General features: G+C 43.1%; 1 protein-coding gene across 1 annotated transcript; it reads right to left on the bottom strand.

Annotated features, from left to right (window-relative positions):
* Positions 1-2,843: 2,843 nt before the first annotated feature.
* LOC311104278 (transcription factor MafK-like) lies at positions 2,844-19,218 on the bottom strand. The gene is made up of 3 exons (XM_084146068.1): positions 19,130-19,218; positions 6,102-6,179; positions 2,844-6,013 (listed from the first exon to the last, which is right to left on the bottom strand). Exons 2-3 carry the CDS (start codon positions 6,144-6,146, stop codon positions 5,576-5,578), a joined length of 483 nt encoding a protein of 160 aa, XP_084002194.1. The 5' UTR covers positions 6,147-6,179; positions 19,130-19,218; the 3' UTR covers positions 2,844-5,575.
* Between the last annotated feature and the right edge of the window lie 266 nt (positions 19,219-19,484).

Consider the following 19,484-nt stretch of genomic DNA (forward strand, 5'->3'; position numbering starts at 1 on the left):
CCTCCACCGGTGCCTAGTCCAGCTCCGGTCAGCGGATCTATTCCGGGGTCAGAGCAGTCCGCTCCACCGGGGTCTAGTCCAGCTCCGGTCAGCGGTTCCACTCCGGGGTCAGAGCAGTCTGCTCCACCGGTGCCTAGTCCAGCTCCGGTCAGCGGTTCCACTCCGGGGTCAGAGCAGTCCGCTCCACCGGTGCCTAGTCCAGCTCCGGTCAGCGGATCTACTCCGGAGCCAGAGCAGTCCGCTCCACCGGTGCCCAGTCCAGCTCCGGTCAGCGGATCTACTCCGGAGCCAGAGCAGTCCGCTCCACCAGTGCCTAGTCCAGCTCCGGTCAGCGGTTCCACTCCGGAGCCAGAGTAGTCCGCTCCACCGGGGTCCAGTTCAGCAGCTCCATTCCAGACCCAGACGTCAGCCCCTCTCCAGGTTCGGGGTCTCCCACACCAGGGTCCAGACAGGGCTTGGTGCATCGTGGGAGGAAGGAGAGGGGAAGCATCGCGCCGAGGACCAGACCAGGGGCGCAACGGGGAGGCAGAGAGGGAGTCACGCCCGGAGCCGGATCCGCCTCCGAGGCTGAATGCCCACCCGAACGCTCCCCTGATGAGTCATGTTGGTGCGGCCGGAGTACGCACCTTTAGGGGGGGTACTGTCACGCCCTGGCCTTGAGAGGCCGGTTGTCTTTAGTTGGTTTGGTCAGGGTGTGAGAATCTATGCTAGAAATTCTATGTTTTTGTTCTAGGTATTGTATGTCTATGTTTGGCCAGGTGTGATTCCCAATCAGAGACAGCTGTCGCTCGTTGTCTCTGATTTGGGATCACACTTAAGTAGCCTGTTTGCCTACCTTAATTGTGGGATCTTGTTCAGTGTTTAGGCTTGTATGTGTATAGCCTGAGGACTTCACATTACGTTGTTTCTTGTGTTGTTTATTGAGTTTAATAAACATGTTCGCTTACCACGCTGCACCTTGGTCTGACCCGTCTCTCAACGATCGTGACAATATCAATGTTCTAGAGTGGGATCTCTGCTAGTTTTAAAGTTCTGGCCCTTTTTATACAGAGAAATTGGTACAGTAGGCAATGTAACCAAACAGCCCTCCTTTTTCTTGCATTGCACATCCTGAAAATCAGAAGGCAACCATTTTTTTTTGTCCATTTTCAAATTCACACAGTTGGTAACGCTTACTGAAATTGAGCGAACCGGGATATGATTAGCGATTTCTACATTGGCCACTTGACCCTATTTCCACTAGATAACACAGCCACAAAGTCAAAACAGCTTTCCCATTTTGACAACAGATGCTACTCTGGAGGGAGAAATCAATAGGCGAATATCACAGCCAATCACAACACTGGCAGGTAATACTGTGAAACACTATTACTCCAGTTATATTATGGACATTTTCTGAAATGACAATGCAAAAATTCTAAAAGAAAATCCTATGTGTAGCACCTTTTAAAGGAGGCCTGGGTAAGGCCAACATGTTATAAATATGCCAACATTAATTATTTCTCTATGCTTTGATACAAATGTCATATTTGTCAACAATCCTTCCCCCAAAGGACCTTTCTATGGATTCAAGTTTGTGAAAATCCCCCAAAATCATGGTATTTTTTTGTCCTGGTTTCATGAGGAATCACCCTATAGTGTTTGAAATCATTCAAGGAGTTAAACAGACAATTGTTTTTAATGAGAAAAAGCTTTATTTAAAAGTACAAAAAGACACAGCAGATGTCTATTTACAGGAATAATTTACATCCTTATTTTTCAATTAAAACAGAAACACGAATGTAAATAAAATAATTTAGATGTCGAAAATACAAATACGGAAAATCAATCAAATAAATATTGAAGTTCAAATAAAATACATACTAGTAGCAGAGTAATGAAAGGTCACGAAGGGTACAGATTCTCTTCAAAGGTAATGTTGCCTCATCATTCTCCTTATTTACCACCACCATTTATCACCATCGGCTAGAAAGCAGTATAGAACCATCATCATGCCTCATTAACTACCACAAATCTAGTGTTTTTGTGGCTGTACATTTAAACTTGAGATCCCATTTATGGTGAGTCTACATGATAACCTTTTTTATAGTTAACATACAATTGCATGATACAAGGTAGAAGATGGTGAGTGAAAGTATAACATCCATTGTATTACACCTGTTCTTTTTTCACACACCACCTAGTTACTCATATACAAAGTCATAATTTGGAGCAGCATACTTTATATGTCATGGAACTTTTCTATGAATTTATAAGTACATCTGCTGAACATAGAACATACATGTTACATTTCCTATGTGTGTTTACGGTAAATAGCTTGTAGGACTGACAGAGCAAATATAGGAAAGATGTGTAGGCCTACATGAAACATACGGTAGATATACTCAGGTGAAGAATATACAATAATTTAACCTCGCCAGCCTAAAAGGCCACATATAGCAAAACATACAAGATTAAAATGTAAAAGTACCCACTTAATTCAGAAACCATCTACCCAATTTCCTTACCATTGCATTATAATGGATCATATCAGAGAAGACGCAATCACCCATGGCAGAAATACAGCTTATCTACATTGCCCTCTAGTTGCTAGAAGTGTCATTACAGTGCCCTGTGCATATGAATTTGAATCTACAATGTTCAATCAAACTCTAGGAGCAAGGTTATTTATTGCTACATAGAGGATACTGAGGGATAACACAGCCACCTGCTGTGCAGGAAGAGCATAACTGCTAGTGCTTCCATACTCCATCTTTAGCTGGCAGAGCTATGGTAGATGTGTATGAACCTTTAGTGAGTTTCAATACAACTAGGGAGGAAAATGCAGCTTGGGTACCTAGAAATTCATCTACTTTGTTGGATGTTTATTTTGACACAAAAGTATATGGTTTGCACTTGAATATGAGTCATACAATATGTAGACAGTATTGTGGCTTTGTTTAGAACATAATTGAATGAAATTGAAAGCAATAACTATAACAGATAAAAGTCTTATAAATTGATATCTAATTGACTGCAAAAGTCTCAAACAATTTGGTCAATAATAATGTGCTTTTTCACAGCATTTATAAAGACCACCAGCAGAGGTCAGTGTAAAGCTCACAAAAGGGTGCTGAATAATTCAAGTGTTTTCACTTCCTCAACTTTATTTTCATAACTTGCATTCTGCTGTATATTCCGTTCCAAATTGTAATACTTGTATCTATTTCAGTTGTCACGAAAGCATCATCAACTCAAACTTCAAAAGTTTTGTTGTTTAGCAATGTGATCCAAACATAACTTCCAGCATGTGGGCATATGGAAATTAGCTTCCAAAGTAAGTATTTCCTATCAAAATATACCCAATCCACCTACTCTAAAACAGTCATGACTAAACACAGACAGCCTAATTTGCAGACTAGCTCAGGGTAGTTTGCAGGTAATAATTATGAACTGATAACTATAAAGTCAGCAGAATAGATTCCTTATGATATAATTGATGCTACAGATAATAATTGAACTATCCTGCTGAGATAGGCCAGTAAATAAGAATAATTTTACACCACACCACTCTCAGGTATTTAATATCCCTATAATAAAGCCACAATTGTAGAAAAATACACACATGTATATATAAAAACAACTAAATATCAGGAAGAAAATGTGGGAATTAAGGTGTAACAACATATAAACCAAATGAAAACACAAAATGAGAATGATAAGAGCACAGCAATGGCCCTGCCTGAAATAGCAGAGGGCCACGCAGCAGCAAAGTCCCCCTTAGTGCTCTTTACAACTAAGAAACAGGAGACGAGGAAAAGTAATGTCCACTGGGGTAAGAGAAAACCTTGACAATAGCCAACTCTAGACTTCACTCATGACTCTTTGATAAGTGCTGAAATGCAAAAACTATAGATTCTAGATCATTATCTAGAACTGAAACTCATAACCTTCAAAAAGCATACTAAACCTGTGCTTGTTTATGTTGGGTAACATTTTAAGCTAATGTATCATTGGATTTGGTCATAACACCATTCCTAGAGTTTTATGCCGGGATTTCTCTTACCCAAGAGTCTGTGTCAAAAGCATTTATGTTCAATGTATACCGTTTCAGAGTTACCAACACCGGCAGCAGCACTTTCAGATGACCCAACAGTAGGAATGATTTCTAAGACGACGGAGTTCTCAATGTAAAGTGACAGGAGGCAGTTGAGAGCTTCAATTTTCCTTATCTTGCATTGAAACTAAAATAGAGGCTCTAGCTTAAGTCTGTAATATACAGGAATTCATTTAATTGCATTTCATTTGTCAAGACAGCTCCCATCATCACTACATCCAATATGGATTACCTACCATGAAATATGGCATTGCGTGGAGAGGAAAGTTCAGAGGCAAAAGATCATAGGTAAGTGCTTGTCTTCATAACATAAAATAAATATGCCACCCTTGGCAATAGTTATAAACTGGCTGCAACTTTAGCAATTTTGGGATAGACCACAAACTATGATCAGAGTCATTCAATCTCCCATTGCTAAAGTAATACCAGAATGGACTGCGGTATTTCCCAAAATGATGCTTCAGGTGTCCTGTGATTTTAGATTTATTTTTGCAGCTGTGTGATTTTATACATTTGCAAAGCAAGTGATTTTGGTACTTTTACATCGTGATCTAACAGTTTCATAGTAAGTGCCATTCAATGATCTGTCCATTGTCTGACGTAGCCTGATTTGTTGTTTACATGTACTGTAGATTTAGTTCCTCACAGCTGTAAGGAGAACCCATTAATATGTTTGTATTATTTTATGTAGGCTATGCTATATTGCTATATACCTGCAAGTCTAATCTACAGTCTAAACCAGATAAAAGTTTTCCAATGTCAAAAGGGCCTGGTTCATCCAGGTAAACATGCTTGGTCAGTTATCAAATATATATCGTTTTTTAATGGTTTTCAAGCTGCCCTTGAAATTGGAAATATAAAATCTTAAAATATTGAACATATTGTATGAGAGTGTGACAAGAAAATTGAATATTACAGAGATCATTCCTAGATCAGTTTAAGGCAAAAGCTTCAATGTATATGCTTTTCATACAGAAGAAAGAAGGCTTTTAGGCTTAGATCAGCGTTTTGTTTTGTTATTTTAAATATTCATAATGTATTAATATGGTAATTATTACAATAATATATTACTTTATAAATGCAAGATACCACAGGCATCAGAGCTGTCTCAGACCAGTGCTGCCATCGCGGGGTATAATATCAAGTACTGTAGTACACACTGTAGTATGAGCTAATCTCTGCCGTCAGTCAAGGAGGGAGGGTCAGAGAGGCCCAATGCCCTGCCGGTGCTGGGGAGGTTGTAGCACAGTACAGACAATGTAGATTATGTACAGTATGTGAGAGAAAGAGAGAGAGAGTAGTGAATGAATGCAGCATCATGTTATCATCACACAGAGCATGTGGCCACTAGACTTCCCTCAGCCTAATTACTGAGCTTCCTCTCAGCATGGGTCGGGTGCCATTGGTTTCAGGCTGGATCGGGTCGGAACCGGTAAGGACCAGGCGGGACGGGGAGATGAGAGCCCAGTCCTGTCAGCACTAGGAAGGGGCTGAGAAGGAGGTTGGGCTGGAGTTGCGGTTGTTGGTAGACTTGATGATGGTGATGACGCTGGTGGTGGCCACCTTGCCTGGGGAGAGGGGCGAGCGGGTGACAGTCCGGGCGAAGCACTGCAGGGCCTCATACTTTGTGCGCAGGGCGTCCAGCTCCAGCCTCATGCTGGCGTTCTCCCGGGCCAGCTTGTCTACCTCGTGCTGGAGCTCCTGCTTCTGCCTCTCCAGCTCCTCCTTCTGGGTGACCCGCTTGATGCGGCAGCTGGCGGCGTAGCCGCGGTTCTTCAGGGTCCTCCGCCGCTGCTTCAGTCGCACCAAGTCCTCCTTGGTCAGCCCGCGCAGGTGTGTGTTGAGCTCGCGCACCGACATGGCCACCAGCTCGTCATCACTGAGGGTCGGGGCATTCTCACCCACCTCCTTCTTAACCTGCAACAGAGACAGCCGTTGATGAGATTCTGGCCCTTCCTGAACATATCATTCACATTAAAGATACAGTGTACGAATGCAAACTTACCTTTAAAGCCTTGTTTGCTTTAAACTGAGTCGTCATACCCTGCATGCATAAACTGGTCAGAATCCCACAGATGTCACACTGCAAAACAAAGAAAGGAAAATTATTGTGATTGAAATAAAAAATGTTATCAAATATATTTGTATACATAATATAGTGTATTCGTTTTGAAATGAAAGTGTGGGTTATGAGCGTAGCCATGTGCAGACACAGCCATCCTAAGAAGCCAATCTATTGAAGAGATCCTACAACAACATTCCTGAGATAGTTACATCATCTGTAATCAGCTCAGTAGATTCTCTAGTAACAGAGACTGCCAGCAGAGGTCAGAATCACACTGAAAGATGATAATGAATACACAGACTGTTGGGTAAACCTGTTTACTGCTGTAGGGAGGGCCCTCACAACGTAGTTCACTAGACCATAGCAAGACCGCAAGAATAGAAACAGGTCAGCTCTCACCACACAGCTTTGTCTGAGCCCTCTGCTTAGAAACTGGGCATGGGCTATTTTGGTCAAAGCTGTTTTTAGAAAGGCCTATCTGAACACTACACTACAGTGAAACGCATGCCTTTGAGACTGCCGTCATGGCCAAAAAGAGAGAGCGAGACTGCTGTGCGCCTGACTGTGAATAAAAGCCCACAGTCTCCCAAGGCTCCATTTCAGCACCCTGACTTGCTCCCTAGGTGATGGCTGCCATGGAAACACCCTTTAAATGGGTGTGGGAGTGTAGTCAAATGGTCAGCCAAAGGGTAAACAAGTCTCATTCATAACCCTGTCATACACATGGTAGACATTACAAGGGCAGGTCAGTTTGAATAACTTTAAGTGAGGATCACCAATAGTATAGGCAGCATGTGTACAATAACAGTTTCATAAACTCTGAACATTGGCTCCTATTTTTCATTTCCCTCAGACCTAATGCAGTCTCTTCCATTTAGATACAGTACTATTCAACCTAACATGGCCTACATTGACCCGTATGAGGCTCCTCTTTATAACACAGAACATATGCCTATGTCAACAGTAAAACTACTCAACAAACAAGCTTACATTTATGGCCATACTTAACTTTACATTCCTGAAGATAGTGTGTCACAGAGGAATAGTTTCCCTTACAGTCATGGGTGTATTTTTGCCATGAGACAATGTACTCTATTTTGTTTAAGACTTGTCTGCTTGTCTGGCATCTATTACACTGGGCTTTCCTGAGCTGCTCTATGCCCTTATTTAACACTGCTGGATATATTTAGCTCACTGTGCTGCTGACACAAAATTCTGCCAGCAAACAATTTATGAGTGATACCTCATTAAGAGGCCAAATATTCCGTGCGGTGCTTTGAGCTGCACTTTCTCGAACAAGATACAACAACCCAAAAGGTTGAGGTTTTAATGACTATTCCTTTAGGGAAGTTCATCTCATGCCCCTGGAAATAAATATAGATAGCTGATCACAGCAGTTTCTGATAGCTGTTGCTGGGTTGACCTTGTGTTGAAGAGCTGGAGTGGTTATATTGTTGCATCGGAAGTCTTAGTAAGAGCTCCTAAGTTGAAAGGAGCGGAATGCCAAATGATTGGTCTGATAATGGAAAGTTCACTGGCTTTGGCACTAAAGCTGAACATATGGTGATTACTAATAAGTTCTTAGTCATCCATCTGTTTTGTATTTTTGTAAAACCACACGGGAGGTACAGCCTATGCCTGGCCGCATGTTTCTGTAATGAAGGGATACATGAATGTGGAGAGGACACACACACACAATCCTAACTTGGAAAATAAACCAATAGATGCTCTATTTTGTGTGGATTTAAGAACCACATGAAAACATGGTTTGGTGAACCCTCACGTTTGATACTTGTTTTGGCCATCCCCTTTGAACCTAATTTAAAATTCACTTGGGTTTTCAACTTAATTATAGGAAAAGGAGTGGAGCAAAGCATACAGAACTGCCTTATTTTGGCACATGTATGCAACTTTGAATCAAGCCAAAAACGTAAGACAGCGTTCCAGCAAGTTGGCTGAAAGAGCCTGTTTTGAACTGTTGCATCAGAGGGGAGACCCTGGGTAATATTCCTTGCGACTCGAGAATCATGAAATGGGATGGGAAAAAGGCCTCCCTCGCCATACATAACCTCAAGCTTTACAGCTCAGAGGCCACATTGTTTCCTTCAAATTCCTTCTGCATGTGCTCCTCTGTTTTTTGCAAATAGCACTAGGTCGAGCTCTCAAGGTCCCACTTCGCTGCGTTCCTTCTTCCAGAGAGAAAAGGGCAGTAATGTCCCAAGGCAAAAGCCCTGTTTTGATCATCTTTCAGGACGAGCAACAGGCACATTTTACAATTCAGCACTGCTTTTGACTGTGCACATTTGACGGTCCTCCAGAAAACCATTTCCCTACTCATCTTTTTGAGTGCTTCTACTCGTGTCTGAGAAGACCTCAAAGTAAAGCCATAGAAGGTGGCTGAAGTGTGGATAACAAAACCACATTCCTGACTGAGCACACACACACACACAAAGGAAAGAGGCCCCAAGTTTCATTTGGGAGGATAAATGCATTCAGAATATGTCCTGTGTAATGCACCCATCTCTGGGAGGGGGGCTTAGTCTACTCAGATGTAAAGACATCGCTGTAAAATGTTCCTAATGTCTGGAATTCAGATGTGTCTCATATCTAAGTCTAACAACAGCCAGAATGAGTCAAGTGTTGACGACTAACAGGGATACAGAGTAGGACTATCCAGAACCAAATAACTTAGTTAGACAACACTTCGGTTTTCATGATGAGAGAGGGAGCATTTACACACAAAGGGGGTGCCTAAACAGATGGAGAACAGAAACTATTTGCTGGCCACAGGAAAGGCCTGATGATTTCAGCGCCATATTTCATCAGCTCACGTAGTCCAGATCATGAGGAAATTACTCATTGGATCAAAGCACACAAGTCCAACTGACAACATTACTGTAGGCTCCGGTTGCAGCCCACTGCTAATAATCACTGTTCTCTGCCCAATTAAACTCTGTTGGAAAAACTGAACATAACCTTTGTCAGTTTGTTGTTTAGTCATTCAGTGTAATTGACATCAATGACTGACTCAAAGCTTGAGCCAAGAACTAGGGCTTTACCTTTGCTAAAATACTCTAAAACGGAGTTGTCCTTTTACTTAGGTGCATATTAAATTAGTACCACAGTACCAGCCCAGGCAGTAACCATTATTAATGGATGAATAGCTGCCTATTTGAGCACAGATTGTGACCTGCCTAAAAAAAACAAGCCAATAAACTGCAGGCCTGTTATGGTATTAGTCCAGAGACAATGTGTGAAATGTGACTCCATCTTCTTTTTGTCATTCAGACATCTTCTCAAATTCAAGTCTGTGTGCTTGGGTTATGACAGGTACTGCACTGGGGCCCGACCTTTCACTAGAATAAACAGCACATCAAAGAGCTGAGTGCTCAGGTCCTAGTGATAGATGGCGTGTTGGCTTGTCTTGGCTGCTTGTTTTCCATCTCTTTTCTATTTGTTTTGGAGTGTGGGTTCGGTGGAGACAGACATGCTACGTTCCTCTGAGAGAGGAGAGCGAGCTGGATGGAGCTCCTCTCTGCTCAGAATGTCTCCTCTGTTTTCTCAGGGAGGTGGGGAGGAGAGAGCCTTCCTCCAGACTATGCTGTGGTGGTGCACTCTGCTCTCCAACACAGCACATTTGGAGGGATGTTATGTAAAGGAAATGGAGAACATTGCTGAGCCATGAGTCATGCTGTTTACTGGTAAGAACTAGGACGAGCGGCAGGGAATCACACCCTCCCAAACTGACGTTTCCTGGAAAATCACGTTGTTTCGCAGGGCGGAAGGAAAAGTACAGGAAACGGCTGGCATAACCGCCGGAACTTTTTTGCGGAAAGGGAGGAGAGGTAGATATCTGAGCGAAGCGTCTTTCCAACTGGGGACATAGGGATTCAAAATAATGTCAAGTATGCACACAACAAGGATAAACCTGTCCAGTTATTACCTAACTAAAGCCATTACATAGTATGGAATGAATAGCAATGAAAATCAATGAGAAATTAATTACTATTACATTTTCCAACTTCAAATACCAAAGGAGTTCAGGGCTTGTTAATGCATTAGACTTGAGATTACATCAGCAGGAGAAAAACAGATCCTGGCTCTCCATTAAGTTGTTAATATTCTTATTAAGTCTGAGTACTCAAGTTCTGACACCCAAGTTCTCAGACGTAAAATTGAGAAAGTTCAGGCCATTTCTCCTTGTTTACTGTACACCACCTAATACCATAATCACAAAAACAAAGCACTGTAATCCCTCCACACCCCAGACCACAGTGTGGTGAGATCATTGGTCTGAGATCCAGGAATTCATCCAGAGAAGCAGGAATGGGCTGGGTGCAGATCCTGGTGGTTGGTACACACGTGTGGAGAGATGCCAATGTATATCCCTCCATGCTTCAGTGTAAACGTGTTAATGGGACTGTTAAACTGTACATGTAATACAGTACTGTCAATAGTTTGGTTGTCTGTCATGTCTGTGTAATTCTTATGACGCAGTCTTTGTCTCTAGAAATAAATTATCAGAACACATAGTAAGGAAATTAAGTTTACACATAAAAATATCTGACTTGGGTTTCCTTTTGAGTCATTCGTTTTCACTAACCACAGTAATTTCACAACACACTGCTAAACCCACAAGGAGTACTGTGGGGTTTCTTCCACCCCCTGAACACTCAATGCAATGCAAACTGTGAGCATCATTAACCATTATAAGTATGTATACATCATATTGTCATGCTGAAATATTGGGTAGGGAAGTGAAAGAGCAGAAGATGATAGACCCTCGCTCTCCTCCTCCAGACATCACATTGGAAACCAAGCCACATGTTAACCTCATGACAGAGCATGGATATGACCACATACCTCATCAACAGTGACTCAGGGCAGAGGCAGCCTCTTAGACAAGGTTAAGGCCCTCATACAGTGTGGAAAGTTTTGGATGAGAAAGGACTCCTCTCATATTTTCCACATAAATCACAATGACAGTAATGGTCAAATGTCCAAGAATATGATCCCAGTCTGGAGACATGCAGTCAGCACCACAATATGAAATTGATAAGGATTTGTTTTATTTTTGTTTATTCTATAAAGCTGAGCAACGGGACAGAGGCAGAGACAAAAGTCAGCGTAGCAACAAGCTTTTTTTTGTGTGTGTGTCATCTAAAAATGATTGCTTTCACAGTAGGCCAGTAGATTCAATTTCATACTGGCCTGTGACACTGGCTTCCAAAAGAGATTCTGCTGAACCAGGGCGGACTATGGCACACTCTCTCTATAGGATAAAGAGCAAAATCACTGATACAGCACTAACAATTTGTCTTTGGGAATGTCTACAGTAGTATTCAATAGGACAAAGCACCACACTAGACTGATACATTGCCTTAAGAAAGTATTCATACCCCATGTTGTCTTATAGCCTGATTGACAATGTGAAAACATGTTTTTAGAAATGTTTGCAAATTAATTGAAAATGAAATACAGAAATATCTCATATACATAAGTATTCACACCCCTGAGTCAATACTTTGTAAAAGCACCTTTGGCAGCGATTACAGCTGTGAGTCTTTCTGGGTAAGTCTCTAAAGCCTTGTTCACACTGCAGGCTTTAACGCTCAAATCAATTTTGTTTTTAAAATCCATTTTGGAATACTGACTGTCCAAACAGCAAGAATCAAGTGACCAAATCGGATGTGTGTGTTCAGACAGCAGTCATTTGCTGACATGGCTACGCTAGTTGTCATAGTACCGACGGGTGTGTGCATAGTGGTGTAGGCTGATTGGTGGTGGTGCTCGGGCTCCTAACCAATTGCGCTATTGTGTGTGTTTTCTCTCGCTTTATTTGTAACCTGTTGTACATAATGTTTCTGCCACCGTCTCTTATGACCGAAAATAGCTTCTGGATATCAGGACAGCGATTACTCAACTCGTACTGGACAAAGATTTTTTCTTTAACGAGTCGGACGCAAAGGATTTTCTTCAGACACCCGACAAGGCCCAAATCCCCGTCATTCGCATGAGAAACAGACGGAGACATCGGGGACGTAGGTCGGGGTGCCTTGTAAGAGGGTAATCTGCCTCTACCATCAGTCCTATTAGCCAACGTACAATCATTGGATAACAAAATAGACAAACTACGATCACGGATATCCTACCAACGGGACATTAAAAACTGTAATACCTTAAGTTTCACTGAGTCGTGGCTGAACGACGACATGGATAACATACAGCTGGCAGGATATACGCTGCATCGGCAAGATAGAACAGCTACCTCCGGTAAGACAACGGGTGGCGGTCTGTGTATATTTGTAAACAACAGCTGGTGCACAAAATCTAATATTAAGGAAGTCTCGAGGTTTTGCTCACCTGAGGTAGAGTATCTCATGATAAGCTGTAGACCACACTATTTACCAAGAGAGTTTTCATCTATATTTTTCGTAGCTGTCTATTTACCACCACAAACCGATGCTGGCACTAAGACTGCACCTAATGAGTTGTATAAGACCATAAGCAAACAGGAAAACGCTCATCGAGAGGCGGCGCTCCTAGTGGCCGGGGACTTTAATGCAGGGAAACTTAAATCCATTTTACCTCATTTCTACCAGCATGTTAAATCTGCAACCAGAGGAAAAAAACATTTACTCCACACACAGAGATGCGTACAAAGCTCTCCCTCGCCTTCCATTTGGCAAATCTGACCATAACTCAGCTTACAAGTAAAACCTAAAGCAGGAAGCACCAGTGACTCGGTCAATAAAGAAGTGGTCAGATGACGCAGATGCTAAGCTACAGGACTGTTTTGCTAGCACAGACTGGAATATGTTCCGGGATTCTTCCGATGGCATTGAGGAGTACACCACATCAGTCACTGGCTTCATCAATAAGTGCATCGAAGACGTCGTACCCACAGTGACCGTACTTACATACCCCAACCAGAAGCCATGGATTACAGGCAACATCCGCCCTGAACTAAAGGGTAGAGTTGCCGCTTTCAAGGAGCGGGACTCTAACCCGGACGCTTATAAGAAATCCCGCTATGCCCTCCGACGAACCATCAAACAGGCAAAGCGTCAATACAGGACTAAGATTTAATCATACTACACCGGCTCCGACGCTCATCGGATGTGGCAGGGCATGCAAACTATTACAGACTACAAAGGGAAGCAGAGCCGCGAGCTGCCCAGTGACACGAGCCTACCAGACGAGCTAAAGTTCTTCTATGCTCGCTCCGAGGCAAGCAACATTGAAGCATGCATGAGAGCATCAGCTTTTCCGGACGACTGTGTGATCATGCTCTCCGTAGCCGATGTGAGTAAGACCTTTAAACAGGTCAACATTCACAAGGCCGAAGGGCCAGACGGATTACCAGGACGTATACTCCGAGCATGACCTGACCAACTGGCAAGTGTCTTCACTGACATTTTCAACCTGTCCCTGACTGTATGTAATATCAACATGTTTCAAGCAGACCACCATAGTCCCTGTGCCCAAGAACACTAAGGTTACCCGTGGCACTCACGTCTGTAACCATGAAGTGCTTTGAAAGGCTAGTCATGGCTCACAATACCGTCATTCCAGAAACCCTAGACCCACTCCAATTTGCATACCGCCCCAACAGATCCACAGATGATGCAATCTCTATTACACTCCACACTGCCCTTTTCCACCTGAACAAAAGGAACACCTAAGTGAGAATGCTATTCATTGACTACAGCTCAGCGTTCAACACCATAGTGCCCTCAAATCTCATCACTAAGCTAAGGACCCTGGGACTAAAACACCTCCCTCAGCAACTGGATCCTGTACTTCCTGACGGGCTGCCCCCAGGTGGTAAGGGTTGGTAACAACACATCTGCCACGCTGATCCTCAACACAGGGGCCCCTCAGGGGTGCGTGCTCTGTCCCCTCCTGTACTCCCTGTTCACCCATGACTGCATGGCCAGGCACAACTCCAACACCATCATTAAGTTTGCTGACGACATACAGTGGTTGGACTGATCACCGACAATGATGAGACAGCCTATAGGGAGGTCGTCAGCAACCTGGCCGTGTGGTGACAGGATAACCTCTCCCTCAACATGATCAAGACAAAGGAGATGATTGTGGACTATAGGAAAAAGAGGACCGAGCACACCCCCATTCTCATCGACGGGGTTGTAGTGGAGCAGGTTGAGAGCTTCAAGTTCCTTGGTGTCCACATCACCAACAAACTATCATGGTCCAAACACACCAAGACAGTCGTGAAGAGGGCACGATAAAGCCTATTCCCCCTCAGGAGACTGAAAAGATTTGGCATGGGTCCTCAGAAAGTTCTAGAGCTGCATCCTGACTGGTTGCATCACTGCCTGGTATGACAACTGCTCGGCCTCCGACCGCAAGACACTACAGAGGGTAGTGCGTACGGCCCAGTACATCACTGGGGCCAAGCTTCCTGCCATCCAGGACCTCTATACCAGGCAGTGTCAGAGGAAGGCCCTAAAAACTGTCAAAGACTCCAGCCACCCTAGTCATAGACTGTTCTCCCTGCTACCACGCGTCAAGCGGTACCAGAGCGCACAGTCTAGGTCCAAAAGGCTTCTTAACAGCTTCTACCCCCAAGCCATAAGACTCCTGAACAGCTAGTCAAATTGCTACCCAGACTATTTGCATTGTTTCCCCCCACCCAACCCCCTCTTTTACGCTGCAGCTACTGTTTATTATCTATGCATAGTCACTTTAACTTTACCAACACTACCGTTCAAAAGTTTGGGGTCACTTAGAAATGTCCTTGTTTTCGTCCTTAAAATAACATCAAATTGATCTGAAATACAGTGTAGACATTGTTTATGTTGTAAATGGCTATTGTAGCTGGAAACAGCTGATTTTTTATGGAATATCTACATACAGTGAGGGAAAAAAGTATTTGATCCCCTGCTGATTTTGTACGTTTGCCCACTGACAAAGACATGATCAGTCTATAATTTTAATGGTAGATTTATTTGAACAGTGAGAGACAGAATAACAACAAAATCCATAAAAACGCATGTCAAAAATGTTATAAATTGATTTGCATTTTAATGAGGGAAATACGTATTTGACCCCTCTGCAAAACATGACTTAGTACTTGGTGGCAAAACCCTTGTTGGCATTCACAGAGGTCAGACGTTTCTTGTAGTTGGCCACCAGGTTTGCACACATCTCAGGAGGGATTTTGTCCCACTCCTCTTTGCAGATCTCCAAGTCATTAAGGTTTCGAGGCTGATGTTTGGCAACTCGAACCTTCAGCTCCCTCCACAGATTTTCTATGGGATTATGGTCTGGAGACTGGCTAGGCCACTCCAGAACCTTAATGTGCTTCTTCTTGAGCCACTCCTTTGTTGCCTTGGCCGTGTGTTTTGGGTCATTGTCATGCTGGAATACCCATCCACGACCCATTTTCAATGCCCTGGCTGAGGGAAGGAGGTTCTCACCCAAGATTTGACGGTACATGGCCCCGTCCATCGTCCCTTTGATGCGGTGAAGTTGTCCTGTCCCCTTAGCAGAAAAACACCCCCAAAGCATAATGTTTCCACCTCCATGTTTGACGGTGGGGATGGTGTTCTTGGGGTCATAGGCAGCATTCCTCCTCCTCCAAACACGGCGAGTTGAGTTGATACCAAAGAGCTTGATTTTGGTCTCATTTGACCACAACACTTTCACCCAGTTCTCCTCTGAATCATTCAGATGTTCATTGGCAAACTTCAGACGGGCCTGTATATGTGCTTTCTTGAGCAGGGGGACCTTGCGGGCGCAGCAGGATTTCAGTCCTTCACGGTGTAGTGTGTTACCAATTGTTTTCTTGGTGACTATGGTCCCAGCTGCCTTCAGATCATTGACAAGATCCTCCCGTGTAGTTCTGGCCTGATTCCTCACCGTTCTCATGATCATTGCAACTCCACGAGGTGAGATCTTGCATGGAGCCCCAGGCCGAGGGAGATTGACAGGTCTTTTGTGTTTCTTCCATTTGCGAATAATCGCACCAACTGTTGTCACCTTCTCACCAAGCTGCTTGGCGATGGTCTTGTAGCCAATTCCAGCCTTGTGTAGGTCTACAATCTTGTCCCTGACATCCTTGGAGAGCTCTTTGGTCTTGGCCATGGTGGAGAGTTTGGAATCTGATTTATTGATTGCTTTTGTGGACAGGTGTCTTTTATACAGGTAACCAGATGAGATTAGGAGCACTCCCTTTAAGAGTGTGCTCCTAATCTCAGCTCGTTACCAGTATAAAAGACACCTGGGAGCCAGAAATCTTTCTGATTGAGAGGGGGTCAAATACTTATTTCCCTCATTAAAATGCAAATCAATTTATAACATTTTTGACATGCGTTTTTCTGGATTTTTGTTTTGTTATTCTGTCTCTAACTGTTCAAATAAACCTACCATTAGAATTATAGACTGATCATTTCTTTGTCAGTGGGCAAACGTACAAAATCAGCAGAGGATCAAATACTTTTTTCCCTCACTGTAGGCGTACAGAGGCCCATTATCAGCAACCATCAGTCCTGTGTTCCAATGGCACGTTGTGTTTGCTTATCCAAGTTTATCATTTTAAAAGGCTAATAGATCATTAGAAAAAGTGTTTCTAATATCCCCTATGGGAAAAATGAATGGTGGAAAAACGATTGAAACCATTTCCATGTTTGACCGCTAGGTTTTATGGGTATTATGACACGTCCACTGTGGGGCTCTATTATTGCACAGTCAATGGAACTTAAGCACATTTTTACTCCTGAATTTACACTACATGGCCAAAAGTATGTGGAAAGCCTTTCAAATTAGTGGATTCTGCCATTTCAGCCACACCCGTTTCTGACAGGTGTATGAAATCGAGCAAACAGCCATGAAATCTCCATAAACAAACATTGGCAGTAGAATGGCCTGTACTGAAGAGCTCAGTGACTTTCAACGTGGCACCGTCATATGATCCCACCTTTCCAACAAGTCAGTTCGTAAAGTTTCTGCCCTGCTAGAGCTGCCCCAGTCAACTGTAAGCGCTGTTATTGTGAAGTGGAAATGTCTAGGAGCAACAACATCTCAGCCGCGAAGTGGTAGGCCACACAAGCTCACAAGAATGGGACCGCCGATTGCTTAAGGGTGTAAAAACCGTCTGTCCTCGGTTGCCACACTCACTACCGAGTTCCAAACTGTCTCTGGAAGCAATGTCAGCACAATAACTGTTCGTCGGGAGCTTTTTGAAATGGGTTTCCTTGTCCGAGCAGCCACACACAAGCCTAAGATCACCATGCACAATGCCAAGCGTTGGCTGGAGTGGTGTAAAGCTCGCCCCCATTGGACTCTGGAGCAGTGGAAACTAGTTGTCTAGAGTGATGAATCACACTTCACCATCTGGCAGTCCAACGGACAAATCTGGGTTTGGCAGATGCCAGGAGAACGCTACCTTCTCCAATGCATAGTGCCAACTGTGAAGTTTGGTGGAGGAGGCATAATGGTCTGGGGCTGTTTTTCATGGTTCGGGCTAGGCCCCTTAGTTCCAGTGAAGGGAAATCTTAACGCTACATCATTCAATGACATCCTAGACGATTATGTGCTTCCAACTTTGTGGCAACAGTTTGGGGAAGGCCCTTTCCTGTTTCAGCATGACAATGTCCCCGTGCACAAAGCGAGGTCCATACAGAAATGGTTTGTCAAGATCGGTGTAGAAGAACTTGACTGGCCTGCACAGAGCACTTACCTCAACCCCATCGAACACCTTTGGGATGAATTGGAACGCTGACTGCGAGCCAGGCCTAATCGCCCAACATCAGTGCCCGACCTCACTAATACCCGTGGCTGAATGGAAGCAAGCCTTCCCAGAAGAGTGGAGACTGTTATAGCAGCAAAGGGGGACCAACTCCATACTAATACCCATGATTTTGGAATGAGATGTTCGACGAGCAGATGTCCACATACTTTTGGCCATGTAGTGTTTTTAGGCATGCCATAACAAAGGGGTTGAATACTTATTGACTCAAGACGTTTCAGCTTTTCATTTTTTATAATTTATAAAAAATTAAATATAAAACAATTCCACTTTGACATTATGGGTCATTGTGTATGGTAGGCCAGTGACATCTCAATTGTTTTTAAATTCAGGCTGTAACAACAAAATGTGGAAAAAGTAAAGTGTGTGAATACTTTCTGAAGACACTGTACAGCACAAATACTATATAAACTGAATATAAGCCTAACTTCTATAGTATATACTACATTTAAGGAAAAGAAATTGACATACTTGCTGAAAATTACAGTAGCCCACACACGTAAGGGACTTGATATAGGAAAACAAACAAATCGTATAATTTTTCATGTCTGAAACAGAGGCAACGTTTTATAACTTGGCTCAATCTTCATACTTTTTGTCCCCTTTACTATCCTCCTGGTGGTCTATCCCCACACCGTGCCCTTTGTCCCAGATTTCTCAAATCCAGACCACGTGTTGTTTCCTTACGTCGTAAATATAAAAGTAGGCTACGGTACGCTATGTGGACAACGATGTGGATACAGTAAATAATTGAAGTTCTCTGAAAATATGAAACTTATTAAAGTTATTATAAGAGGCAGAAGTAAAAAAAATATTATCCTTCAAAATATTACGATGGGTAAATGGAATAAAAAATACATTCAGAAAAATACGATTTGTTAAATTGTTACATTTCAACAACTTCAAGAGTGAAAAGGGTGCATTCCTGTCGTTACGCTACTCCAACACGTGTCCATATAGCAGAACAATAATTTTAAATAACCATAAAGGTTTGTAAACTGTTTCAAATTGTTAAGATAGGCCTAGATAAAATGTACCAAGTATGTTGATAACATGTAAATTAAATGTTTTGTTAAGCCTGATCTTACTTGTTGACACATGCATAAAATGTAATCTGTCAAGGTGATAGCATCAGCAATTTTAGAGAGGAATGTCAAAACATCAACAACAAAAAAAGCGCTCGTACGCTCACCTTATGAACGCGGAATATTCTCCGTCCGGAATGCGTAAAGCTTGTGAAGTTGCCGTCCTATACCGGTTGAAGTTACTTGTCGCAATTCGGTAAGGCGTCCAGCAGTCGAACCGAAATGTATCCCCTTACTAAATTAACTACAAAACAACAACAATGTATCAACATTCCACTCCGTGCTTCCGCAAGCATTTACGTCACCAACTCCTCGTGACCGCCCCCTCCATTCATGAAAATAACTTTCTGCTGACGTAGGCGAGGCGGGAAACTATGGGAAGCTAGAAATAGACGGTAGACGCAGCTGGCGAATACTTTAGGGAAAATTAGCGAGATAATGTATAGATTAAATCATTAACTA

Source organism: Coregonus lavaretus (assembly GCF_964263955.1).
Source record: "Coregonus lavaretus genome assembly, chromosome: 28".
In the NCBI taxonomy this organism is placed as follows: domain Eukaryota; kingdom Metazoa; phylum Chordata; class Actinopteri; order Salmoniformes; family Salmonidae; genus Coregonus; species Coregonus lavaretus.

What these genes read in the sequence shown, in the direction of transcription:
- LOC311104278 (XM_084146068.1), bottom strand. Translation starts at nt 6,146, where the DNA reads ATGCAGGGTATGACGACTCAGTTTAAAGCAAACAAGGCTTTAAAG. An exon ending in AAGCAAACAAGGCTTTAAAG is followed by an intron (nt 6,014 to 6,101) that starts GTAAGTTTGCAT and finishes TCTCTGTTGCAG; the next exon opens with GTTAAGAAGGAGGTGGGTGA.